Source organism: Brachypodium distachyon, chromosome 4 (genome assembly GCF_000005505.3).
Source record: "Brachypodium distachyon strain Bd21 chromosome 4, Brachypodium_distachyon_v3.0, whole genome shotgun sequence".
NCBI lineage: Eukaryota > Viridiplantae > Streptophyta > Magnoliopsida > Poales > Poaceae > Brachypodium > Brachypodium distachyon.
In genome coordinates, this window is record NC_016134.3 from 7,289,170 (window position 1) to 7,314,103 (window position 24,934).

Below are 24,934 nucleotides of genomic sequence, written 5' to 3' on the forward strand. Positions count from 1 at the left end.
TGACTGAGGAAAGCGAGGGGGGATCGGGTTCCAGCTGGCCCGGTGACGAGTCCTCCGGCGATGAGGCTGGCGGCGTTGCCGGAGCCCCGACAGTCCTCCCCGAGGTGGAGGGTGAGGACGAAGACGACGTGCTGCTGGTGCGGCGACCAAGAGCGCCAGCAGCAGCGGCCACCTCCGCAACGGCCGCAGGCGCCTCGGTGCCTTCTGCAGCAACCGGGGCTGTGGCAACTCCGCAAGAGTCCGCGGTACCGCACAAGGGGAATCTTCACCGGCTACTCTCTGAAGCTCAACTCCCCAAGGTAAGCTGACGTCTTTCCTCCCCCTTTACTTTCAAATTCGTGCTTGCCTTGATTCCATCGCCTCTTTATTGATGCCTTGCAGGGACAGCGCTCCGGCCAGAGCCGGCAAGAGGGGGAGAACTGACACCGCACCCGCCGCGCCTAGCAAGAAGCCGCGCACCCGGGCCAGCGTTGGTGCCAGCCAGGCCAACATGCGGGCCAGCGGCGCCGCTACTACGCCAGCCACCGACCCGGTCCCAGAGGAGGAGGAGCCAACAGTAGGTACAGACCCCTCTCCTGATTCCATTGTACACGCTCTTCCTGCACGTTGACCCGTGGCCGTGTGATTACCTTGGCTTGCAGGCGAAACCCGGCCTGCAACGGACAGCCCGACAGCAGATGCCAAGACAGGGGGACAAATCTACCCCCGCAAGCGCAGTGGCCTCACAAGGTACTTGCCCGGAACTCCCTTGCGCTTGTCGCCGGGTACCTCAATTTGGTTTGGAGTACTTATCTTGCACTTGCCGCAGGTTCCAATGCGCCCGCCACGGGGGCGGATGATACGGTGATTGACCTCACCTCCGACGTCGAGGACGCGGAGCTGAGGGACGAGCCGGAGGCGGCTCCCGCGCAAAGCCCCGCCGCCCCAGATACGACGGTGGTGGCACCCACCGCCACTACCGGAGTAGGGCTCGATGGCGCGTCCCTGGCCCCGCAGGCCGGGGGCGCGGACCCTGCGGCCGCTCAGCAGGAGGCGACTCCTACCGGGGGCGTGGCCCCCCCCCACCAGACCTGCAACCCGCCGGCGCGGGGGTGGAGGAAGACGTGGCTGGGGAGCAGCACGCGGCTCCCCTGCAAGGGGACGATGCTCTCCCCGGCCAGACCAGGGCAGTGGGGGTCTCACCCTCGTCCGCCGCTACTTCCAGCCCGGACCTCGGCGTCCTTGCCGGGGCGACTTGGGACCCAATCACCTGGGACACAAGTATCTACGATCAGGGGCACCAGTTCCTCGACGCCATCAAGGAGCAGCAACTGGCGTTCGTCACCTCGTTCAACAAGGTGCGGGAGCACCACGAGCTCGCGAAGGGTCAGCTGGGCGAAGTGCGGCGGGATGTCGAGAGGGAGCGGCAGGAGCTCTCCCGGCTGAGGGTGGAGACCCGCCGGGAGATCAGCCAGGTTAACAAGGACTACGACTGCCCAAGGCGGGTTTCCCTACTCATGCATGCCGCCACGTCAGCAGCATGGACCTCCGCTGTTGCGGGGTTTCCTTCGGATGCCGGGGGGCCTTCCCCGGCAGCCGGCTTGGGAGTGACTGAACGCGCAATCTACCTGTGCCAGAACACTCCTGCCGGGGCTTTTCGGCGCTCCGCTGCCCACTTGGACAGTTCATCAGCCGCGAAGTTATCCTTGCGCTTGATGTGCTTGAATTGCAAACCCTTGAACTTGCGTTCCATCTTGCGGACTTCATCCACGTACGCTGCCATCTGCGGGCAGTCGTAGTCCTTGTTAACCTGGTTGATCATGAGTTGGGAATCCTCGCGAACAATCAGGCGTTTAATATCGAGGGCGATGGCCGCCCGCAACCCGGTGAGCAACCACTCGTACTCAGCCGTGTTGTTGGTGGAGTTGGGGAAGTCGAGTTGGATGGCGAATTTCAACTGGTCTTCCGTAGGTGACTCGATAACGACTCCGGCGCCAGCCCCCTGCAGGCTGAACGCGCCGTCGAAGTACATGATCCAGTGGCCTTTGTCCAGCTTGCCGGGTAGGCTGGTCTCCGGCTCCTCTTCTTCTATGCCTGTCGAGGTCCATTCTGCAACGAAATCAGCCAGAGCGGCACTCTTGATACTCTTGGTGTTCGTGAAGTGCAGATCAAACTCCGACAACTCCATCCTCCACTCGGCAACTCTCCCGGTGGCTTCGCGGTTGGTGAGGACCCGCTCGAGGCAGAATCCCGACACCACCGTGATGCGGTGTGCCTGGAAGTAATGGCGCAGTTTGCGTGATGCAAGCAGGATCCCCAGTAAGAGTTTCTGCACTTGCGGGTACCGTACGCGGGCATCGCGCAGCACCGTGCTGACGAAGTACACAGGGTGCTGCCCGAGTCGCTTGCGTGGCGTCGACGCCGCCGGCTCGATGCAGTTCCCGGGTCTGAGGCGGTTGCCGAGGCTGACTCAGCTCTCGGCCCCGCAGGCTCAGCTCTCGGGAGATCTTCTTCTCTCTCGGCAACAAGCACCCAGCTGACCACTTGGTCAGGCGCCGCTAGGTAGAGCAGCAGCGGCTCGCCCGGCTTGGGGGCGACGAGGATTGGCAGCGACTTCAGGTACTGCTTCAGGTCCTGGAACGCCGCCTCAGCCTCGGTGGTCCAATCAATCGGACCCTTCTTCTTCATTAACCTGAAAAAAGGTAAGGCGCGTTCGCCCCGCCTTGAAATGAAGCGCCCCAGCGTGGCTACACATCCGTTGAGGCGCTGGACGTCCTTCACCCTACGGGGAGCCTCCATCTTCTCGATAGCTTCTATCTTCTTTGGGTTGGCCTGAATCCCCCTGTGTGAAACCAAGAAGCCCAGAAGCTGCCCCGAGTCTACACCAAAAATGCATTTCTCAAGGTTCAACTGACCTTGATCCTACGGAGGTTATCAAATGTCTCCATCAAGTCATCAATAAGCGAGTCCCCACGCTTTGACTTGATGACAATATCATCCATGTATGCCTCAACGTTTTGGTGTAGCTGGGGTCCCAAACACTCGTGCAATGCACGCTGGAACGTTGAGCCCGCGTTCTTCAAGCCGAAAGGCATGCACGTGTAGCAGTAGCAGCCAACCGGGGTGATGAACGCCGTTTTCTCCTCTTCCTCGACTGCCATCTTGATTTGATGGTAGACAGAAAAAGCATCCAAAAAACACAACAAATCGCAACCGGCAGTGGAATCTACTATCTGATCAGTGCAGGGTACAGGGAAAGGGTCTTTGGGACATGCACGATTAAAATCAATAAAGTCTACACACATGCGTAATTTATTTTCCCCCTTGGGTACTACAACCGGATTCACTAACCAAGTGGGGTACAGTACTTCCCTGATAGCCCCCGCAGCCTTCAGTTTGTCCACTTGATGAAGTCCTTGTGCTCTTGTGCTTACCGACGGATCTTCTGCTTGACGGGGCGGGCGTCTGGACGCACCGCAAGTCGATGCTCGATCACCTCCCTAGGGACTCCGGGCTGGGTGATCGTCAGAGTTGAAAGTGATCGGCACGTGCGACCACTTCAACGGCTGCTGCGGCTCCATGTCCGGCAACAACGCACATACCTCCCGGGTGAGGCACTTCACCGCGCCATGGGATGAGAGAGCATATGCTCCCCCATGAATGCAGGCGACGCCGCGGGGCTCCTGGAAGCCAAGCTCGTCGCCCTCACTGCAGTCGGACCCACGCCGCTCCTCAGCACGAGCCTTGTCTCGTCACTGGGGAGGCTGCTCCCTGCCGGCGCGGTCTTGGGCTCGACCCCCCTGAGCTTCCTCTCTACCGGCATCTCCACCGGCCGGCTTCGCTCCAGCTCTGGGGTCATTCGGACAGTCGCGGGAGATATGCCCGATGTCCCCGCAGTTGAAGCAGGCACCGGCTGCTCGGTGCTCCTCGTGGCGCTGCTCGCGCCTCTGCTTGATGCCCTGCAGGATGCGGCAATTCTTCGCGGCATGGGTGGCGTTGGCGTGGATGGGGCAGCGAGGCGCGTCGCCCGGGTTGTCGCCAGACCCGCCGGCGGGCGAGGCCTTTTTCGCAGGCCTCAAGGTAGCCCCCGATTCCGCGGCAAAGACTTGTTTCCCGCTGCGCTTCCGAGAGCCCTTCTTCTGCGTGCCCTCAGCGGGACTCGCGGCAGCCTTGGCTGCAAGTTCAGGCGCCAAACGCTCTTCCTCGGCCATGGCACACTTGTGCGCCAAGGCGTAGAGCTCTTGCGTCGTCCAGATCCGGTGCGTGCTCAGCTTCTCACGCATCTTGGGGTCGCGGACGTTGATGGCGAAGGTGTTGATGATGGCGGCAGCCTCCGCCTCTGGAATGGAGTAGGAGAGACTAGACAAGCGGTTGACGAAGCTCCGCAACGTCTCCCCTGGCTTCTGCACCATGGTGTGCAGCTTTGCCATGGTACCCGAGCGCTTTTAGCCGCCCTGGAACGCGCTCACAAACTGCTCGCGCAGGTCAGCCCAGGAGGCTATGGACCCGGCGGGCAGGTTAAGCAACCAGGTCCTCGCTGATCCTTTGAGAACCATCGGGAACCAGTTGGCCCTGACCTTGTCGTCGGCGCTGATGCCATGCATCCCCAGCATGTAGGTCAGGAGGAAATCCTTTGGGTTCACGGTCCCATCTACGAGCAGGGGCGCCCTCGCCTGGCGGCTGCTGGGCCGCGAGCGCAAGGAGCGCGTCCTGCTCCGCACTCCACGCCTCATGCGCCGGCATGTCTTGTGGTGGCTCGTAGCGCACCATGACACACGCGGCTATGATAGCCTTCACCGGGGTTTGAACGGGAGGCTGCCGATTGTCCGACCGGCTGTCCTCCGCCCTGCCCCCCGATGCCCCCGGGTGAGTAGGGCGAGATTCCGTCGGGGTCGCACGCGACGCGGTGTGCTCGTGGTGCAACTGCCGCTGCGCATCTTCGGCCCACGAGGGGATTCGCTGGCCGGCGCGGGCAGCGTCGTGGCCGCTCGCGCGACTGGCTCCGGTGCTGGGCGCCGCTGGCCCCCTCAGCAGGTTGTCCGCCGACGGCCGAGGAGGCGGAGGTGGCAGCTGCGACTGCTACTACGCCCGAGAGGGCTCAAGGTTCTCCTGGCCCTGCGACGTGGGCTGCACGTCGTGTGATCGCGTGTGCGCCGCTGGGACACCACTCGGGTCGATCCGAGGGTCGCCAGCCCGCTTGGGAGGCATAGCGACGAGTTCTGTCGTCGGAGGAGACGAAGTTGTTGTAGTTGCAGACGTCGGCGCCGGCGGTCACCGGCGAGCTCTCCACACGCGCCCCCTACCTGGCACGCCAGCTGTCGTAGCCCGAGGCTTAGACAGTGGAGATGCGTGGCACCCCCTTTTTGGTTCGGCAGTGGGCGTTGGGGATCGCTCCGGCAATTGCTGGCGAGGCCAATGACGAGCGTACAATGCACAAGCAGGTTTTTACCCAAGTTCGGGCCACCCGGGGTGTAAAACCCTACGTCCTGCTTCTGAGTTTATATTAACCAATGAACATGTGTTTACAGGTTGCCGGGGAGCCCCCGGGTGTTCTCTTTCCTTTTCCGCTAAGTGGCTACTTGCTACTTCTGGGCTAAAGACTTTTCCTCAAACTCAACTGGAGTGTAACCTGGAAAGGAACCCCCCCCCCCCCCCGACCGATGGCGTTGGTCCTCCTGTTATACTCAACGGGATACCACAGGTGCCTCGGTGCATGAGGGACACGTGTCGAGCAAAGACCCTAGGGAGCTTGCCCTCGCTGCGCTGGCATGCATGCATGGTGCAAAGTGCTGTAGCTAGGGCGGTACGTGCCTTAGATTCACTGCGAGCCACTCACTGTGGGCTGACTAGATAGGGAACCACCCTTTTGTCGGAGCATTTAATGCTTGCTTGTGCCATAATCCACGCCTTGACCAGCCTTGCACAAGAAGAGCCTGCCGGGCGGCCACGTGGCACCAATACTCTCCTTGCATTGGGCGCTGGTCCTGTTGTAAGCGCCTGCACCAGGGAACACCCTCCCCGGCAAGTGACCTTCCCGGGGGGCACCCTGACGGGAACCTCCACGCCGCCACCCGGAGCAACCCCCGCAGCCCGCCTAGTCCTGCCGGGCTGGTGGCTTCCTGGGCAGCTTGCACCGCGCTGTCCGGTGCACCATCCTTGCGGGGAGCAAGCGAGGCGACCCACCCGTTGGGCAACGGTGGTACCCCGGGTGCCACTGGTGCGACATTAGCCCCCGGGTGTGGGCCGGCAATGCCTGTTCCCGGGCAAAATCTTCCTTGGTCGGTTGTCGGGCTACGCCCTAACCTACATGTGGGTCCCGGGTCGTTTCCGGCTTCCGACCATGCGCCGCTCCAGGGACTCCGCCGTTACGGGCGGAACGGTGGGGGAGAGATTTCCGCCCTAACCTTTCCCTTGATCGTGGGTGGTTAAGGCCACGTCTCGCATTCACCACGTCGAAGCACACAAGCTCGGTCCGATGGTTTGTGGTGTCTCCGAAGGTCGTGAGGAGCTCGATTTGTCCGAGTGGCTGAATGGATTTCCCCGGCACAAAGCCAGTGAGGGGATAAAGGGATGGCTGCAGCGAGCCGTTTTTGTATCCCCCTTGTGGCTCCATCAGCTTCTTTAACGTGCTCAGATATACGATGTCGGCGGAGCTTCCGCCATCCACATGAATCTTCTTGAGCTCGCAATTGGCGACGATCGCCGTCACAAATAGGGCGTCGTCATGTGGGAAGCGTATCCCCTTGGCGTCTTCGTCGGTGAAGGCAATTGGCATACTCGCCCACTTGGGTGGTGGTGTCGGGGTGAAGGTTTCCACGACGTTGACTTCGCGAGCATACTCTTTGTGTTGCCGCTTTGATCCCCGTCCCGTGGCGGAGCCCCCGAGTATCACTCCGACGTGATGTGCGGGTTCTTGGAACGGGAGGTTATCTTCCTTGGGTGCTGGGTCAGCGACAAGGACGTTGGCGGGGCGTGGAGCCTCGGTTGTCTTTTCATCCTTGAGCCAGGCTTGCATTCGTGCCTGGAACTCTTCGCGAGCCGCGATGAGAGTGTTGCACTCTTCGGTGCTGTGGCTTGCCGAGTTGTGGATGAGGCATCTCCCAGTTCCTCCCTCGGCGGGGAGAGGTGGCTTCTTGGGTTGCCAAGTCTTTTGGGATGGCGCTTGTCCCTTGACGGTGAAGATCTTCCCGGCTTGGTTGCCGGGGGCATTTTTCCCCCACCTCCTCTTCTTCTTGGAAGACGAAGTAGGCGCAGGGGGTTTGTCGGACAAGGGAGCTCCTTCGGGAGCGGCGCGTGGCCCGTCTTTTTTGGCGATGTCCCCGTTTTCGCCCGAGCGTATTCTTGCAAGATTCGATAGAGCTCCTCGGTCGTCTTTGGTGGGTTACGACTTAGGGCCCGATTCATTTTTCCTTTGAGAAGACCTTGTATGCATGCGTCGATCACGGTGGTCAACGGTGGATTGGCTATTTGACTTCGCACCTTTGCAAAGCGATGGAAGAAGCTTCGGAGGGATTCCCTCGGCTTTTGTTTCACGGTGTATAGCTTGTGAGCCTGCACGGGTTCTTTGAAGTTTCCTTGAAAGTTGGCGATGAAGACCTCTTGGAGGCGCTCCCACGAGTGCACGGAGTTCTTTCGCAGGTTATAAAACCAAGTTTGCGCCATTCCGGTGAGCGCGAGTGGAAAGAGGTTGCACATCTCGACGGGTCCTCCCCCGGTGGCCCGTATTGCGGTGGGGTAGACGTCCAAGAATTGAAGAGGATTCGATTCCCCGTCGTATGGCCGTATTGTAGGCGGCTTGAACCTTGGCGGAAAAGACGCGTTTTGGATCTCCCGCGTGAGCGGGTTGCAAGTCAGCTGATTCTTTTGGTTCCTTAGATGGCGAGGTCCTCCCTCGTCGATTTCGTCGCTAGAGGGGTCGCTCGGAGAATGATCTCGGTGTTTTCTTGGGGGGTTGGAGCGTCGACGGGAATTCCTTTCGCCACTTGCTCGTTCCCATGCACGCTGGGGTCTCGTTCCCCGCGAGGCGCAGCTTGAGGCGGTACCTGGTTGCCACCTTGGTCGACTCCGACGGGGGGAGCGAGGGGCGCTTGCGGGGTACTCGCAAAGCAAGGTTGATGCTGAGCGTGTGCGACTTGGAGAGCGCCTTGCGGCGGAAGCCCCCAATACGGATGATACCAAGGAGCTCCATGAGCGATCGCGGCGAGCGCCAGTGGAGGTAATCCCGGGTTGGAGGGGTCGTAGGCCGGGACTCCTTGGTTTTCCGGCATGGATCCTCCCGACGCCACATAGTTTCCTCTTGTAGGTTCCGAGGGCAAGGTCACTACAGGTTGTAGGGAAGGTGGCGTGAAGCCCATCGAGCGAGCATGCCGAGTTCCGTATCCCCTGCGGGGGCGGCAACCATAGGCAACTCGCCGATCCTTGCCACCATGTTGGTGAGTGTCGAGGGACCGCCTACAACGGTTTCGAGCACCTCGTTTCCTTCCGGGACGGCCGGTAGCGAAGGGGCGACCGCGACTTCCGTCGTGGCGACCATGCTTGCGGCGACGTCCGGATTGGTGAGGATTCCTTCTTCCTCGGGAGCCCCCGAGGCACTTGCTTTCTTCGTTTGCAACCGTGTAGACTTCGCGGCAAGTTGGGGACCCGATGAAGTAGGCTTCGTCAGGGCCATTAAATCTTCAATTGCGACGAGGGTTCCCCACGGTTGGCACCATTGTTGTTGTTCTTGACAACAATTAGAGTAAGGGGTGCCAATGCTCGATGGCACAAGTGCGGATATAAAGGTAGGACGTGTACGCCGGCCTTATAGCGAAGGTCGCCGTACACTTGGACAAGTTGACACGTCGATATTTTTTGAATAGGTTCGGTTGACCCTGCGGGTGCGACTTAATCATATGTTAGAAAGGCTTCGAGGGGGTTGTTAGCCAAGTGCTTGGGCCGAGCGGATCTTCCCAAGACACCTTTTAGCGAGAGATTCGTTGGAGCCGTCTCGTACTTGGACCGAACGCGTCTTTCTAAGTATCGAGGTTAGGATACCCTCGGAACTCTAACCCAACCCCTTATCCTTCGAGCCCGTGCCAACCAAGGTTAGGTCGGAGCCTTGAAACTAGAGTTCCCTCGAAGGCTTCCTCGAGGCTGATCGACTTTCAATCGAGAGCGGCGCGCGAGAGCGAACCTTAGAGGGAGCACTCTAGCCCTCTCCCCTTGAGTTTATTCAAGTGAGAGTGAATGGTACATGCCCACATGAGGGGGTATTTATAGCCTAGGGTTCCATGACAAAAGACCATGGCTACCCTTGAGGGAGAGAGAAAAGTGGGGGCAAAATGGTAAAAGTAGCTCCTTGGTCTATAGCTTTTGTGTGCACCATGAGGGGAAGTGAGGGTTGGTCCATGGTCAAAGGCCTCATCCCCACACATTTCTTGTCCACTACTCTAGCTCATTTGACCCTTGAACATGGCATGAGAGGCTTGACCTGTTGACTTGTCTTCCTTTGTCACGTAAGATTGATTGCGCCACGTTGGCGTCTTGACTCGTGCTTGAAAAATGTTGATTTGGTCGTCGCCACGTAGGATTTATGGCCCGGCCCATATAACAACAAGAAGAAGGCCCGTCATGTAAGAAGACAAATGAATCAGGTCCTATGTGCCCAATTTGGGTACACGGACTAGGAGAAGCCAATGAAACGAAGGAGAATGTTGCAATAGTACTGCCACTAAAAATTATCTAGGCACAATCATGATGCACAAGATAATTCAAGGAAGTAGAAGTGAATATGGAGCACAACACTATTGAATGCAGCTCTCACACCCATATAAGGAGACTGTCGCAACGATAAAAGACACACAAAAGCAATACAAGCCATCCTCAGAGCAGAAGATTTAGAGCAGCCCAGGCAACAAACTCCGCTAGAAACCGCTATAATCAAGGCATCATATTATAAGATGGTAAATTGAGATAATTATTTTTACCTTCGTGTAAATCCGTCGAGGGTTCCTGAAAGGGAAACCGTGTGTAAACTATATCGTGGAAATGAAGTACTCTCTTGGTTTCATATTAAGTGATTTTCTATTACATGTATTTAGACGTTTTTTAATCATAGATATATTCATATATGGACAAATTTGTGTCACTTAATATGGGATGGAGTGAGTAGTTTTTTTCCTGTCTCTTGATCTTGATCTTGATCTTGTTAGTATATTTATATGGAAGGGCTGTTTAGTACCTTTTTTTTTTGAAGGGGTTTAGTACTTATTCTGTTTATTGGATTGCGATTACCTCTGCCCTATGCAGGACATGAATGGGAAGCCAGGTCCAAGTGTCTGGCAGCTGAGCAAGCCCAACGTTGGTCAAAATCCGGTGCTAAGAAGGGTCTAAGAACTTGAAAAAACCGACCCTTACCATTGCAGCTCTGCTAGCTAAGGAAAAATTCTTAGACTCGACTCATCTTCTTGCGTCGACTCTAGAAAAGTGTTGACAATTGTGGAGCCCAAGGAAGGGGAGAAGCCACTGCTGCCTCTGTTGAAGAAGGCCTGATCCTCGCCGCCGCCGGAGGGTTCCCCAAATCACACGTCGCTGGAGAGAAGCCGCGCGCCACCGCCGAAGGATTTTTCAAATCACGCGGTTGAAGATGACGAGTAGAGGGCAGCGGCCGCAGCGTGGTCCTCTCCCTCCCTCCCTCTTTGTACTTCCTGCCTCCTTCGCGTCCCAACGAGAGCACGGTCCGCCGCCGCTGCCATGCTCAAGGATTGGAGGATAAACAGCAGTGGGAGATCAGAGATTCTAGGAGAAGCATCAGCAGTAAATCAGGAATTCGCGACGGAGTGCTGAGGGCGAGGAGGAAGAAGGGAGAAGGAGAAGAATCAGCAGCAGCCATTGAGAGGAGAAGGAGGCCTGCGGTGGATTGGAGTTGGAGGAGGTAGATTGGAGGAGAAGACGAGGAGGAAGAAGAGAGCGCGTCCAACGGCTAGGAGAGTTGGGAAAAGTGGAGGAAGCCATAAAAAATTGTAACTTATGGGTCCCATAAGTAGTAGCTAAAAAACATGACATTAGACATGGTTCTAACATTTTTCTCAGCCGTGCCCCCTTAGGGACATACGCATGCAGTGTCAATTCACATGAGGAATAGGCAGGCAGGCAGGCAGGCAGGATGAAGACACCGCTAGATATCGCTCACATGTGACATTGCAGCAGCTTTACACTGCTATCTCTCATACTTGTTGTAGCTGCTCTCTTTCTGCGTGACATCTTGCTCCTCCTTGGTTTGTGGCTTTGTGCCCGCCCGAAGCAGGAGTATATGGTAACCAAAGTAACATTACATACTTCCGGCCATTTCAAGAATAAGGAACCGAGCCAAAAGAAATATTTTTGTCGCGAAACACTAAGGTCTCGCCAAAATCTTTTTAGATTATATGTTGAGAACTGCGTGAGACCAAACATTTGGCCAGGCGCGGTACTACTACTTTGTTGGCAGAGCCAGAGAGAGATTCGTGTTGCAATATATGCGTGGTGTGTACTACAACGTGTGCCTTTTCCTTGGTAGCTCATGACTCGCTTGTCCTATCCTTCTATTCTATCTGCACAACAGAACGTTGCTTCAGCATCGAACTCCCGCTGCCACGTACGTCTAGCAACGACAATGGATACGTGATATATATTTTCTTTGTCTTTGCAATTACTACATTTTGGACGGTTCAATTAGTTTTATTAAACTTATCATGATACATATTTTTATAGAATAGTTTTGATATCGTAGATATTAATGTACTTTTTAAACTTGAACAGGTTTGATTTAAACAAAGGTAGAACAAAAACGGGAGTACATCTCTATCACCCAATGCTCGAAAACCGATGAGGACCAAATTAAGATTATAAGTCTCAGAAATCTAGTTTTACACGGTGAATAAAAGCATCAGGACGATGAGACATGTGTTCTTTGTTTTTTCGAATGGCCAAGGCCATATATTAAATCAACCAATCCTCATAGAACCATCTTTAAAATAAAAAAAGTTACACACAAGTTCTTGTGGATAAACGTCGTTGTATTCCTCCTGCACTCGCCGGTGGCGCGTCGTGAACGAAGCTCGATGCTGCCTCTGGACCTCCGAACCACGTCGGACCCAGAAATGTTGTTCACTAGCAGCCGGGAAGTTGCCGGTCCGACCAAGAAGGCGCCGGCGACAATGGTCTGAGAAACAAACCACCGTCCCGGAGAAGAAGACGACGAAAAGAATTGGATGACCATCCCAGATCCCGCCAGATGGATCCGAGAAGACCTGGCCTCACTAACTTCACGATGAGGTCGAAGATGACCGAACCTCGCTGATTGGAAAAAAAACCAATAAATTGAAACACGTAGACTACCTGCAAAACACAAACACAAATCTTAATCCATCGCTCTAGAAGAACAATGACCAACCGACCCGTACTCCTCAATGCACCGGCGAGATCACCGTCGACGAGGTGGACGAGGAGTTGGAAAAACCTTATTCTTGACCCGCACAGTGCCGCCATCACCACCATAACGCCGCTGTAGGTTGACAAAACTCTAACTTTAGGGACCTACTATAGCATCAAACGCCTGAGGGGCAAGGAAAGGTGGCAAGGATGTGTTGCTTGCCCACCAGCCCGCCGGCCGAAGGACGAGATGCGATCTGGTGGTGGCTAGGCTACGGGAGGCAGGGAGGACGTACTGCCCTACTGTGTGGTTCTCTCGATGCTTCTCGACGTCCTCTTTTTACATGTGTGTTCTTTGTGTGGATCTAACCATGAGGTGGGAGATAACCGTGAGGACGGGTAGATGTTGGGTGCTCATATTTGGTGGCGAACAGAAGTGTGATTGGTGTGGTGGTCCAGGACATCACGATATTGGCGACTCCTTTTGTTTCTGTGTGTTTTCGGCATGTCAATCGGTGCATGATGCCCATGGATACGACCATTGGAACTCAATTTAATGAAGTATTCAATAACAATTATAATCAGGTGAATTCAATTATTAATTGTGTTGGATATATTGCTTGCAAAGAGGCAGATCTACTATCTTGTGTGGTCTTCTTATATAGGCATCTTATTGAACTTTACAAATCCAAAGTGAAGATAAGGTGGGATATAATGCAGCGGGATATGCAAGGTGAAGCCTATCAAGTGTACTTCCCAACAAATCAAACGGCACATGATTCGGAGCTTGCTAGAGAAGATATCACGAATTAAAGTTAAATCCAATTCAGGTCCAAGCTATCAGGAGACCCGAATTTATTTTAATCACCCAGGACACATCCGGAGTCCAAATCAAGCAAACAAGTACTTGTTGGAAAGATAATTCCGAGACCTTTCCAACGGATCCAGCCCACCGGGAGACTCGACACGTCATGGGAAGGGAAGACATGCTTAGGTCATGGGAAGAACAAAACAAGCTGCAACCACTCAAGTCATGGGAAGGAAAGACATGCTTGGGCTGCCACTTGCACTCCTTATGGGCCACAGGCCTTGTAACAGCCCAGCCCATCTTAGAATTTAAAATCCTAGTTTTCTTCCACCTCCCACGCTCTATATTCAGGGTGTGCATTTGGTTTTTCGGTTCGGTTCGGTTAATACGGTTTGTATACTTCGGTTAATACGGTTACGCATAAGAATACGGTTCGGTTTCGGTTATAACCATTTAATTTCGGTTTGGTTTCGGTTATAACCAAATTAACCAGAGTTAACGTGAATTTTTGGCAACATATAAATTTTATAGGCATGTTTCAACACAAAAGCACTTTGATCAACGTACGTGTTCTGATTCTACTACTGTACTCCCGAGAGTGCTCAAAATCGGCCCATATTTCCTACGGTACTCCTGAGAGTGCTCAAAATAAAAAATAGAGAAGTAGCAGAGGGGAAACTCTAGACCTGAGAGCACGCGGTTGGTACAAACCACTGAGCTGGTGCGTGGCTTAAGTTACATACTGCACCTACATATTTATATTGTTTCGGTTTCGTTCGGTTTAACCGAAAACCGTTTTAACCAAAAAATCAAATTCCAAACGGTTCCACATTTTGGAAACATAACCGAAAACCAGGAAAACCGAAATTTCGGTTCGGTTTCGGTTATTTTTTCCGATTTTCGGTTTGGTTTTGCACAAGGTGACTCTATATAAGTGCAGCCAGCGCCCCTTTGGATGGTTGGGTTTTGTTTAGATAAGTTAGCCATTGCTGCAACTTCAGACTTCGCCACTAGTGTCGGCTAGACTTACTGGAAGAACCGCTACCGGAACCCCACCTTGTTACTCGTCTTCTTGAGACTGTTGTACTTCATCTATATTTGCAATTTCAGATTGCGTTATCTCGATTCTTGCTTGTTCTCGATTGCTAGCAGGGATTGGAACTTCGTGTTCAGGTTGATGACGTCTTCGGTTCCGTCAATAACCACAGGAAGTTGGTATAGCGAATGCTAAGGCGTACCGTCTAGTGTCGGTGTAGTCAGGTCGTCAACGTCTACTTCTGTCCCAAATCATAGTTATTCATTTCACTTAAATATCGGGCCACCCCAGTAGCCAAGGGGCGCATCAATCGGTCTTGTAACCATGGGGCACATGTCTTAGCTCGCTCAACGAAACTGTTTGTTTCTTGTGTTATCAAATTATGTACTCCTTCCGTCCAACAAAAGATGTCTCAAGTTTGTCAAAATTTGGATATATCTAAACATGACTTAGTGTATAGATGCATTCAAATTTAGTCAAAGTTGATACATTCTTTGTTGAACGGAGTAAGTACTGTGCAACAACGTTTCATAATCAATAAAGTGCCGTTTTCCCTTAAAAAATCCGGTGGCGAACAAACGGAAGACAAGATTACCTGCCGCTAGACGGACTGAACCGGCGGTGACAACTCTGGACGAGTCCATGTTTGTAGTTTGCCCGTGCACGCATACACTATCACGTCGCAGAGGATCCTCTCAGCCGACCGAAATCTAGGCAGCGGCTGGAGCCAGCATCAGACTAGACTTTTGGTTCTGTTGGCTCCATGTGTGCGAGCGTGTATTCTAGCGGCTCTGAAACAATGTCTCTCCGATGCATGTGTACGCGCGTATTTTTTTAGAAAGGACAGTAGACCTACTATGATTTCTTTTATAAAAATAGGGTATTTTGTTTCGTTAGCACTAGAATGTGACCAAAAATTACATTATTAGTCATGATTATTAAAAAAATTAAAGACGAATCATTTCATGTATGTAAAACACATATTAAGAGAGTTATTATTGATCAAAACATTGTCTTAACAAAACAAAATACGCCACTTTTATGAAATGGAGAGAGTATTAAAATAAAAATATGTACAAAGTCAAAGCCTCAAAAATCTATCTAAAACTTGAGTTCCATACATGTCTCGAAATTTATATTTTTTTCTTAGATCTATGGAATATAAGATTAAGTTCTATCTTGAATAGCCTTCTGCACCGATAGAAGGTGAAAGTAATATTGTAAAAAAGTCATTTCTTGTTTTCTATATGCTCCGTGCACGCATGACCATGATTTCTAAATGGAAAGGGACCTTGGGTAACGAGCGTGTATTCTATCCGCTCCAAAACAATGTCTGTAGCCACAGCTCCACGCCATGGCCTCGCATCACATGTACTGCTGCTCCACCGATCGATTATCTGCCACTCGGCGACCGGCTTCCATCTACGAGTATAATATTCAGATGGGACTTGATTATTTGTCACCAATCTAGTACACGCATCGTCAAGGCAAGTGATGAAAAATAAAATTGCGCTCACGACACGGGCATAAGATTAAGCCGTCTCTGACAGTAGTACTGTTGACCATTTCAGAGAGATGTTACGGGTGTTGTCCGTAGTTTTCTTGCCGCGACAAAGCATACCCAAAGTGTTGCCAGTGACGTGCATTGCCACTATGCATTTGCTCGAATTCAGTGAGCATTCTCCTCAGTTGTCTGTGCATTTTCGAAAGGTTCATTCTTTGGTGGCAGGTTAATTTTTCTCGGCCAATCAGACAGGTTGTGCTTTGAATAGGTTGTGTGATTGACAGTATCCAGTATCTCAGGTTTAAAAAAATCAACTTTACTTTGGAAGACATAATCAACATTTACTCTCGGATAGACGATGTACACATGATATCCAACATCTTATTACTCGTGACTTGTACCATGCATCAGTAGCACATAAAATATTTTAACCATAAAATAATTGTCAATACACACTTATATCATAATTGGTCATATCCTAACACTTCATTCCATAGATCGAAACTCATTTTGGCTCCCGAGCTCTAGTGAACCCGATTTAAGAAAATGATTATATTTTAGAAGTTTCAAAAAATTCCGACAAAAATATAAATGTACATATGAGTATATGTTATGTGTCTGTAAATTTTCATTGCGGATTATGTCAATTATGATTAAAAAAATCCATAGATTTTAAACAGATGTACTATTTACTATTCTAAATCCACAAATTTGTGATTTTACGTAGATCAAAATTAACGTATTTAAAATAGAGCCGGTACCCTAACTAGCTACTCCCTCTGCTTCCCATCTCCTCCTCCATGGCCGCGGTGTGCTTGGCCTCCATCGCCTCCATGATTTTGTTGTGGTGGGAATGCAGCTTCTAGATAGCCTAGAGGTGCGCGACCTATTGTGCCTAGAATGCCTAGGCGAGCCGGGTCTAATTATCTTCAACGTAACCTTCACCTCTCATTGCGCCTAGAGTGAAGCGTGCAGTCCTCGGATCTTGACAGTCTTTTTTGTTGATATCTGTTTAGAGATTGTCTAGACCGAACGGGTCATGAATCTTGCTATTTCTAGATCCTCTACACTCGACTCTATACTGTCTTTTAGGATGTCGAGGCTAGAGCTTGAAGATTTGGCCGTCGACCTGATACCATACTGGTGTTCTAGGCGCTCACTTGAATTTCTATTCAAGGTCCGTTGCTCCCTTGGGAGGGCGGTTCCATATATAGAGTATGACAACCCTTGATGAGAGAAGAAAAATCATTTCAAGAGAGAAAAAATTGGTCCGTACTTTATGGTAGACTAAATGAATCAAGTGTCTATGGTCAACGGTGGATCATCTCGTTCTTTGCTCTTTTATCCTAGTCCCTTCTCCGGTCCTTCTGCTTCATTTGACCCGGGCTCGACTTGTTGATTCATTTACACTGATCCAGGTTAGTTTGGCCATGTCTTGTTAGACACCTTGATCAGGTGATAGTTTTGTTGACTTGGTCTTCGTCGTGTAAGAGTCAAGCCCGGTCCATACAAGAAATTTGTTACTTCCTAAAATACACTCCCAATGATTGGTCATGGTCTTTTGTTACCCGGCTCAATGGATATATTATGAGTACATGGTGACCAAGGCCTCTCCAACCAAAATGTAGGAGGATCACACCAACAATTCAAACTTCAAAAAAAGAAGAAAGAAACTATATTCCCTCAACTAGGTTACCTCCCGCATTTACTTTGTCCAAGTTTAATTCCCTTGGGTAGAATCACGTGTATAGGTTCTCATCTTGCTTTGTGCACATAGCATAATTCTTCAGGGCTAAAATTCTTAAATCTTCCATTCGTTTCCTCGGTGGCCAATATACTTACTGGTCCATGTTGGCTTTGTGCAATATGTTTAGGAATAAATGAAATTGATGATACCCATAACTTAGTAATATCATCACATGGCTCCCTATACCGTCCTTTCACGGACAAAATGGCTAGTTTGGAGCGAACTGCATCGATGCGTCGCACCACATGCGTGTGCAAATTCAGTGGTAAGCCATGTGTACAATGGGCAGGGTAAATCATAGATGTAGAGCCACCTCTGCTCTACGCCTCTAGCGTGATTGTCTGTCTTTGTAAAGATTGCATGGTTGCTTTTGTGCTCGTACACCACTAAACCATCGATCCCTTTGGATGATTCAACTACCCTATTTTAATCTTTGTGAAAAGGAGCCCCAGCCAGGCAGCCAGCAACCTTTACACCGATTCCTCTGTTCTTCATCTCCTTCCATGGATACAGGGACAGAGAATTGGGAGGAGGAGAGGAGGGGTCCAAAAGTTGACACGAGAAAAAGAGCATGCTTAACCAAACCCCACACGGCCACACCCTCTCCTCTTGAAGACTTGAATAGTCCAGTCCAATTTCCAATCCATTTCTTGCAGCAATCAGCAGTTGAGCGCTAGAATCCCTTTCATTCTCCCCTCCTTGGGCCCTGCCGCCTTGGTCTCAGTTCCTTTTAACACTTTAATAAGTCTCTAGCGAAAAAGAGAAGGGGCAGCTAGAGACGAAGGGGATCCACTTCACTCTCGACTCTACTCACTCTCGTATCTTCTTCTCCCAGCTCCATCTTGAGGTCAGTTTTGGTGAACCACCAGCTCCAACCAATCCAATCAAGAACATTGCTAAAACCCCTGCTTCTTCACTCTCCATGCTACCGCATGCCATTGCCACCGCATCATCACCACCATCTCAACTCCATGGCCGGCATCTTAACATCTCGCCGCAGCCCCAGTATCTCATTGCTGCTCCTGCTTGCACTGCTAGCCAGCTTCCAGGCGGCGTCGGCGGCGCTTAACCAGGACGGCGCGCTGCTCCTGGCCTTCAAGTCCTCCCTCCTCGCCGACCCGCTCGGCTCCCTCGCCGGCTGGGGCGCCTCCGCCGCCGATGCCACGCCCTGCGGCTGGAACGGCATCGTCTGCAACTCCGACCAGCGGGTGGCCGGCGTCATCCTCCCCAACGAGCAGCTGGTGGGGCCCGTCTCGCGGGACCTGGCCCAGCTGGAGCACCTCCGCCACCTCGACCTCTCCGGCAACGCGCTCAACGGCACCGTCCCCGCCGACCTCCTCCTCCGCGCGCCGGAGCTCCGCGTTCTCTCGCTCGCCGGGAACGGCATCACGGGCGCCCTCCCCGACCAGCCCTTCTCCTCCGGCTCCGGCAGCAGCAGCCTCCGCGCACTCAACCTCGCCGGGAACGCGCTCTCAGGCCCCATACCGGGGAACCTCCTCGCGTCGCTCCGCAACCTCACCGCCGTCTCCCTCGCCAGCAACTTCTTCTCCGGCGCGCTCCCGGGCGGCGGGCTCCCGCCCGCGCTGCAGGTGTTCGACGCAAGTTCCAACCTGCTCAACGGCACGCTCCCGGCCGACCTGGGCGGCCCCGCGCTGCGGTACCTCAACCTCTCCTCCAACCGTCTCGCGGGGACCATACCGTCGGCGGTGGCGCCGCGCCTGCCGGGCAACGTCAGCATCGACCTCTCCAACAACAACCTCACGGGCGCCATCCCGGCGGTGCCGCCGTTCTCGGCACAGAGGGCGGCCGCGTTCGCGGGCAACGCCGGGCTCTGCGGGAGGCCGTTAGATACCCTCTGCTCCGATGCTGCTTCCGTGATGCCGTTCCCGAACGGGACGGCCACGACCAAGTCGCCGCCGGCCATCGCGGCGATACCCAACGACCCGACCGACGGCGGTGGAGCAGCGGCGTCATCAGGAGGACAAGGAGGGTCCAGGATGAAGCTGGCTACTATCCTGGCCATTGCCACGGGCGACGTGGCCGGCATCGCCGTCGTGTTCGTGGTGTTCTTCTACGTGTACCAGGCGAGGAAGAGAAGGCAGGAGCGGGCAGCTGCTGCGGCGGTGGTGTTCAAGAAGGCTGAGCCGGAGGAGTCGCCTGACGTGGGCCGGAGCCTGTCGTGCTGCCCGCGGAAGAAGGCCGGCGACGAGAGCGACAGCACGGAGGAGGAGGAGGTCACGGACACGTCAGCATCACCATCCTTGGCGGCGGCCAAGGAAGAAGCGGCCAAGAAGGAGAGGTCGGTGCTGGTGACGGTTGACGGGGAGCAGCTGGAGCTGGAGACGCTGCTCAAGGCGTCGGCGTACATCCTGGGCGCGTCGGGGGAGCACAGCATCGTGTACAAGGCGGTGCTGGCCGGCGGCAGCGGCGGCGCGCTGGCGGTGCGCAGGATCGACGGCGCCGGGCTGGCCGCGAAGAAGATGCGGTTCGGGGAGCTGGAGGCCCAGATGCGCGGCATCGCCAGGCTCCGGCACCGCAACATCCTCCGCCTCAGGGGCTTCTGCTGGGGCCCCGACGAGCTGCTCCTCATCCACGACCTCGCCGCCAATGGCAGCCTCCAGATGCTCGACGTGGCAGGGAAGAAGCTCGGGTGGGGCGCGCGGCTGCGGGTGGCGCGCGGCGTGGCGAGGGGCCTGGCGTACCTCCACGACGGCAAGTGCGTGCACGGCAGCGTCAGGCCCAGCAACATCCTCCTCGACGCCCACATGGAGCCGCTGCTCGCCGACCTGGGCGTCCACCGCCTGCTCGTCCGCCCCGCCGGGCCTAAGCGGTCCGCCAGGAGCCTCCCGGACGCGGGGCCTTCCGCCGAGGTCGACGCGGCGGCGCGGTACCGGGCGCCGGAGGCAGCGGCGGCGGCGGCGGGGAAGAAGGCGAGCGCCAAGTGGGACGTGTACGCGTTCGGCGTGCTGCTGCTGGAGCTGGCGGCCGGGCGCGCGCTGAGCGCCGTGGAGCTCTGCCAGTGGAGCTCGGCGGCGGCCGGGGCCGGGGAGCAGCAGAAAGGGATGCTGGTGCTGGCCGACCCGGCGCTGCGTGGGGAGATGGAAGGGAGGGAGGAGGCGCTGGCGAGCTGCCTCAGGCTCGGCTTCTCCTGCTGCGCCATGCCGCCCGGCAAGAGGCCCGCCATCAAAGACGCGCTCCAGGCAATCGACAGGATACCGTCTCCTTCAACCTCCGCCCCCTCCTGATTCATTGTTTTGATCATCGCTTCTCCTCTTCTGAATTCTGCTGCTTTGCCTGTTGATCTACGTGTCCTTTTTTCTTTTTCTTCCAGTAGCTTGTTTTTGTACCATGATTTTGTTTTTCTGGTCCAATTGCTGAAAGGAATTGGAGCGTGCTTGTGCATCTACGCAAATGACTCACACCAACATCTAGGAAGCATTCATTTGCCATCATCATTAAGGTCATTCTACTCAAATGAGACTCACACCAAGCACAATCTTTGGCCAAAAACGCAGCACATCTCAACGAACAATGCGTCTCTGCTCTCTAGACGGACACCAACCCTGATTGACACTGAAACAAAAACATTCTTGATCACAAGTTGTGTAATGCAATCCTGCAAATGAATATCCCAACACATAAACTTCTTGTACTTTTCCCTAGCTAGTACTACGGAGTATTATACAGGTCTCAACGCTTCATTTTTAGACAGTGTAGACTTCTTTTTTTGGCAGTGTATAATCATTGAGAATACCTGCAACAGCAGCAACACCCGTGATTCTTGGGGACAACGCAAACAAGGATCCCAGATATATTCTATCTGTACGTCAGAAAACTCCAAAAAGTGTTGGGACTTCAGGGATGGATGGGCACCAACTACTCTGACAGCAAAAAAACAATATACACCCACTCCTTGTTGCAGGCTGTACTGCTATATAGCATTACCATAGTACAACCCACTTGCGTACCGTCCTAGCTATGTGCTCTTGGTAAAACTAAAAATGGAACTACCTGCTCCGCTGCTCCCTCTTGGTGTTGGTGTTGGTCAAGCATCCAAAACTCCCTGGTTTCCACAAATAATATGCGGGCGTATGAATTGGATACATATGACAATCCAATGACTTTAAAAAAAATTGACGTCTATATAATATGCTATTTACTGCTTTGTTACTGCAGAAAACAATGGTTCAAAACAGCATCATGCTCTGAAATGTCAAAACCCACAGTTTTTGACAGAGTTAGCCATGAGCAGTTCAAAAGTCTAATTAAACGTTTTCATGAGGTGAAAGATCGTCGTGGGATGAAACGAAAGGTAATATGCAAAAGCTCTTTGCCTCATGTAATACTGACCTCGATTTAGAAATTGAACATCTTTTTTTCTTGCAGGTTGTAGGGTAGATTGTTGGAACTTATAAATATGTGTAGATATTATCTTTTGCGACTTTGGAACGAGGTAATTTGTTCATATCAGTAGTTTCCGATCAAAATTTGTTCATATCAGTATAAACCATCTTTGCCTTCATATATTTGTCTTCCGTTCTTAGTTTTCCTTGAGTTTTTTTCCTGGGTTTTGCCCCCTCTTGAGTTTTTTCATGGGTCCGCCCATGGATCCAAGCTGGACGACACTTGTCCTACACTAACAAGAGCAGAGCATAGCAGAAGCTAATGAAGCGATCTCCGTAGCATCCCAATCCTTGAAAGAGAGAAACTAGCGAGTCGAGCAAAAAGAAATTCACGGAAGCAATCGCGGATAGAAATACACAGGAAGAAGCGTGGGTTGTAGTTAAAAAAAAAGAGTAATAGGAAGGGGGAAAAGTGTGCGAATGAAAATATGCAGGTGGCTTAATGCATAAATGGGCTGCGACCTAACAATGGGCCCCACCTGTAAGGAAAAGTGTCAGATGCGCCTGAACATCGGTTTTGGGTAAACTGAAAAGATTAGTCTGAAGAAGTGTGTTCTGCGAGAAAATTATTAAAAAGTGTGGTTCTGTAATAAGCTTGCCTCAAGAACTGTGATTCTTTGAAATTGACTCATATTTTGAAAGGAAAGGAGTAATTAACAATTAATGTGAAACACATGTTAGGTATAATGGGCGTACGTTGTTATGAACGTTAGGTATTATTGGATCTACGGCAAAGATGCCGTTCACTTCATGCTTTTGTTTCTCTGACTGAAACATCTACTCATGTACTAATCAATGTCATGCACTTTTATGGTACTTTATCAAGGTCCCTGAGGAGCTCTCATGTGGCACTCTTCTGAACGAAGTCAACATATACATCGGAAAGACTACTCCACATATTGTTATCAAGCTATTTCAAGAACAATTTCAAAAGGATTTTGACTTGTTCCTTACGTTTCGTTCCAAAGAACTTGTCAGTGGAGGTCAATTTGAAGCACGAAGAGATGCTGATGCATGGGGAAATTAGCACCATGTTTGAATTGCTCGTCAAATCTCTCCTGTCTCTGGTCCTAAAGGTACGTAGGTCCTTTTGATTTTTGGGGAGCTTTTGCATGTTTTGTTTTCTAGGAACAATTACAACATTATTAGTTGTTTCCTAGTACTCCCTCCATTCCTAAAATATAAGATGTTCTATCTTTGTTCTAAGTCAAACTTTGAAAGCTCTACCGAATTTATATTAAAAAAATCTACCTACATATATAATATCAAATAAGTTACCTATGAAAATAATATTTAACAACGGATTTATCTTATACTAGTATTTAGGAAGGTAGGTAGTACATTTTCATACATGTTTTATGAAACTAGCTTGCTCACTTGCTTAGTTACTCCCTCAGTCCTTTTTTAGAGGGACGCGTTTTTCAAATCGCTGAGTCCGGTAATGAGAGGCGCCTGATCCTTTATGGCAAACTTCTTCCCAAAACACCATCATCCATGATTGGTTCTATTCCGTCTATGCTCGTATTAAATAACTGCGACAATGTGAACAGTCCAATGGCTGCATGCAACAGTAACTACAGCCGGTATGATTCGGCCAGGCTAGATAAAAAACAAGCACGCTGGGCCCATCAAGAAACATAGAAAAAACAAAGCAACCCAATGGCTAGCTGAGAGATTTGTGCTAGCCTCGGTTTTCATGATATTGTGCAGATAGAGAAGGGATTGCACAAGCTAATGTGCCTGCTCTTGTCAGTTCATTGGTATGTGTGACAAAATTAGTACGCCTGGTATATACGGACGGAGGGAGTACTTAACAACGTCATGACAACATTGTGTAAACTAGAATTAGTCCTTCTTTTTTGAAAGAATAAATCCTCACATCATCAAAATTCTCAAATACCTATTATTTCAGGATTAATTGCACTGGAATTGATTCTTTCTGAATGGTATAGCATTAGATTTGAGTAATCAAACAATATTTTTTTTTGTAAAGTCAATACATGTATACTTGTTCCTTAAGAAGAGTACTCATTTGATAATTCATATCCACCATCTCAAGTATACAAGAGTAAATCCTCTCTGCATTATATGAATTTGTCACAAAAGGTGGCCAGACCTTCAAAATTCGCCATAATGTACATACGGGATTTAAAGTCGATATACTAATTCCGTTATGGTTCAGTCTATTAGTTATTTACTGGATATTTTGTTTCGTAAATGTGTCGTGCAATATTTGATACCTGGAAATTCTAATTGTCTTATAAATACATGTCCTACCATGGAAATGCACTTATTATTATTTTGACACTTCAAAGCAGTACCTATTTATTGATCAGTTAAGACCACATTACCCCAAATATTATTTGGTGGTGCATGATATGTAGGGCCGCATGGAACAAGAAAAGCTAGACTCATTCAACCTTCCATACTACGCCCCATCAGTGAGAGAGGTGACCACATTGATCAACATAAATAAGCACTTTGACATTGAGCACATTGGACTCTTCGAATCCAACTGGGATCCTCAGGATGACTCAAACAGGCGACATTGTACTTGATTGCCACAACAGCGGGGAGAACGTGGCAAAGTGCGAGGTGTGCTGGCGGGTCCGCTGATCATTGACCACTTTGGTGAGGGCATTATCGACGAGCTGTTCGTGGTGTTTGCCTCCATCCTTACAAAGCATCTCGTGAAAGCGAACGCCAAGCACACCGTCATCTTTGTGTCCTTGACGAAGGGCACGCACTAAACAGGTCACATGGATTAATATTGGTGATATGCATGCTATTTTGCAATGGGAGTATGTGGCACTTATATGTGTGAAAAATATAATCAGCATGGCACACCTATGAAAAACAAAATCTCTTAATTAAGGACGCTCTGTAATATCTTAGTTTGGTCTGTCATGCTTAAAAGAATTCTTAACGGTTTCCCGGGGTCCAAGTTGATATTTGAGAATTTTCCAGTTTTGAGCCTGAATTTTTGCATTTTGTTGTATATTTAAATTTCACTTATGTTTTTTCAGAGAGGGGATTTAAATTCCGTTTTTGTTTTTTAAATAAACAC

At 51.5% G+C, this 24,934-nt stretch overlaps 2 protein-coding genes and 1 pseudogene across 2 annotated transcripts; all 3 read left to right on the forward strand.

Annotated features, from left to right (window-relative positions):
- Nucleotides 1-60: 60 nt before the first annotated feature.
- On the forward strand, nucleotides 61-10,350 carry LOC106866663 (translation initiation factor IF-2-like). The gene is made up of 4 exons (XM_024454505.1): nucleotides 61-299; nucleotides 382-560; nucleotides 809-1,260; nucleotides 10,267-10,350. The coding sequence occupies exons 1-4, from the start codon at nucleotides 61-63 to the stop codon at nucleotides 10,348-10,350; spliced, it is 954 nt and encodes a 317-aa protein (XP_024310273.1).
- Nucleotides 10,351-17,813: 7,463 nt separating this feature from the next.
- LOC100824826 (receptor protein kinase-like protein At4g34220) lies at nucleotides 17,814-20,939 on the forward strand. The gene has a single exon (XM_003575517.4). The coding sequence runs from the start codon at nucleotides 18,397-18,399 to the stop codon at nucleotides 20,707-20,709; it is 2,313 nt and encodes a 770-aa protein (XP_003575565.2). The 5' UTR covers nucleotides 17,814-18,396; the 3' UTR covers nucleotides 20,710-20,939.
- A 1,730-nt stretch (nucleotides 20,940-22,669) lies between these two features.
- LOC100825128 lies at nucleotides 22,670-24,756 on the forward strand (annotated as a pseudogene).
- The last annotated feature ends 178 nt before the right edge of the window (nucleotides 24,757-24,934 follow it).

Coding starts and splice junctions, on each gene's coding strand:
- LOC106866663 (XM_024454505.1), top strand. CDS start 61: ATGAGGCTGGCGGCGTTGCCGGAGCCCCGACAGTCCTCCCCGAGGTGG. Junction 561..808: donor GGAGGAGGAGCCAACAGTAG/GTACAGACCCCT, acceptor CACTTGCCGCAG/GTTCCAATGCGCCCGCCACG. Junction 1,261..10,266: donor CCCAATCACCTGGGACACAA/GTATCTACGATC, acceptor TGCCCTATGCAG/GACATGAATGGGAAGCCAGG.
- LOC100824826 (XM_003575517.4), top strand. CDS start 18,397: ATGCCATTGCCACCGCATCATCACCACCATCTCAACTCCATGGCCGGC.